The sequence below is a fragment of the Humulus lupulus genome, chromosome 5 (assembly GCF_963169125.1).
Source record: "Humulus lupulus chromosome 5, drHumLupu1.1, whole genome shotgun sequence".
Lineage (NCBI taxonomy): Eukaryota > Viridiplantae > Streptophyta > Magnoliopsida > Rosales > Cannabaceae > Humulus > Humulus lupulus.
The window spans coordinates 146,271,198-146,273,211 of NC_084797.1; the positions used below are offsets into that span (position 1 = coordinate 146,271,198).

At 46.1% G+C, this 2,014-nt stretch overlaps 1 protein-coding gene across 1 annotated transcript; it reads right to left on the bottom strand.

Moving 5' to 3' along the window:
• Nucleotides 1-1,026: 1,026 nt before the first annotated feature.
• LOC133779570 (allergen Asp f 7 homolog) lies at nucleotides 1,027-1,680 on the bottom strand. Its single transcript, XM_062219519.1, has 2 exons — nucleotides 1,554-1,680; nucleotides 1,027-1,298 (listed from the first exon to the last, which is right to left on the bottom strand). Exons 1-2 carry the CDS (start codon nucleotides 1,678-1,680, stop codon nucleotides 1,027-1,029), a joined length of 399 nt encoding a protein of 132 aa, XP_062075503.1.
• Nucleotides 1,681-2,014: the final 334 nt, after the last annotated feature.

Sequence of the window (2,014 nt, forward strand, 5' to 3'; positions counted from 1 at the left end):
TACTGCGACCTCTTAGGAGTTATTAGGCTATATCGCTGCCTGTGCAGCAAAAAATATATTGTCTTGACACTACGAACCGAGGTTCGTGTGTCCCAAAATACAAATTTAAATAAAAAAAACTAAAGGAGTTATGAAGCAGGAAGATCTTGAGGAATTTGCTGGTCGATGGAGGCCCCAATTTCTTCGTCTGCACCATCGATGCCCGTAGCCAAAGGGATTTCGGGGGAGGCTGGAACTTTCACTCTCTCCTCCTCTTCAAGGCGAGCCAGATACCTGTTTATCTCAGACTGCCTCATACGCTCTAATAGATAGCTGAAGACAACCCTGCAGTTATGCTTCTAGAACATATAGAAGCATCTAAAGGTGGCTTCCTTGTACCTCTCTAGGTTACTGGCATTGGTCTCCTCGAGCTCTTTGATGCATTCCTCCAACCCCTCAGTCTCCTTTCTGTTGATGACCAGATCATCTCGAAGCTTAGAGGCTTCCTTGAAATTAAGCAAAGAAGCCTCCTTGTACTTCTCTTTAGTTTCGATGGCTTTCATCAAGGTAGCCTGGTGCTGTTTCAACTCTTTGGCTAGCTTGGTCTTCTATTCGAGCAACTCAGCATTTTTCTTCTCGGCTGCCTCGAGCTACTCGGTGTATTTCACCTCAGCCATCTTAAGCTCCTCAGCATGTCTATCCTCGAACGCTTTGAGTTGCTCGCTAAGCCTCTTCTCGTATTGAGTAGTCAGGGCCCCCAAGCGGCGCTAGCCAGCACTCATGGTCAGAACTCTCTGCGATCAGCAAGGAGGTAAAACTGTTAGTGGGAATAAAATGACAAGACAAACAAATAACGATCAGCATGAAATGACAACTTACGTTGAGCACTTCGTTCAACGCGCGATTAATGATCTGATCGACTTCCATGGAGTCAGTACCGATGATGGCCTCTCGGCTGCGTCAGTGCCTCGATAGCTTTGTTAGCCTATCTTTGGCCGAACTAAGCACAATGTTTGTCAAAGCCTCTCCTTTCTGATCAGGAGGTGTCTAGTCAGCAGGAGCTAGAGGAGGTTGGTTAACAGGCGCTGAAGGACATGTCTGGTCGACAGGGGCTGGTGGAGATGTCTGGTCGATGGGAGCTGGAGGAGGTGTTGTTTCCTTGGAAGGAACTGGTATTGGAGGATCCACGGTCCGAGTATTTTTTGTCGGAGGGTTGCTGCTGCTCTCTCCGCGATGTTGCCTGCTCCTCTTTTTCTTGCTCGAAGGAGCAATAGGTTCAGGTTCGCTATACAGGTCGAATAGATCTTCAGCTGACATGACTGAAAAATAGAAGCGAACACTTAAACAATATAGATGGATATACCAACTAGATCAAGGAAATAAGATCAAATAAATTACATGTAAAATACCCGAGCTACAACTACTGGTCACTACATTATTTATTGTACTACTGCTACACTCACTCACTACCTTGAAGAAGTCTGAGTTTAAATTAGGGGTTTATTTAAAGTTGCCGTCCCCATCAAATAAATGTCAGGGAATGGGAAAACTATCTAAGAGTGAGAAGTCAGTACCGTTCTCATATAAAGATTCAAGAATAGGCTCAGAGTGTTCAGAAACCTTTTGCTTGCCCTTTCCTGGTGGAGCAGGGGCAACAGCTGCTCGTGGGGTGCTGGAGAGTTCCCTGATGGTCACTCCCATTGTCCTCCTCCTCAGAGGTTGTGACACATCTTGGTGCTGCTCGGGAACTTCTCCACTGGTAGCACTCCCCGCAGTTGATTCCCTCACGTCCTGGTGAGGTGACAGAAGGCCAACCAGCCTTAGATTGTTCTCTGTGACCAGCTCTTTGACGCTTTTTTCAATATTTGTCATGCTAGCCAGGGATGCTTCTCGTATCTCCATTTCTAGAGTAGAAGCTGGTCAACGCCATGGACCTGAATGACACCAAAGTTCTAAGGAATGTGCAGAAAAGAAAAAGGGAATTGAACGACCAGTGAGTAAATAATTTATCTCCTTCAGTGAAGGCTAGATTGTT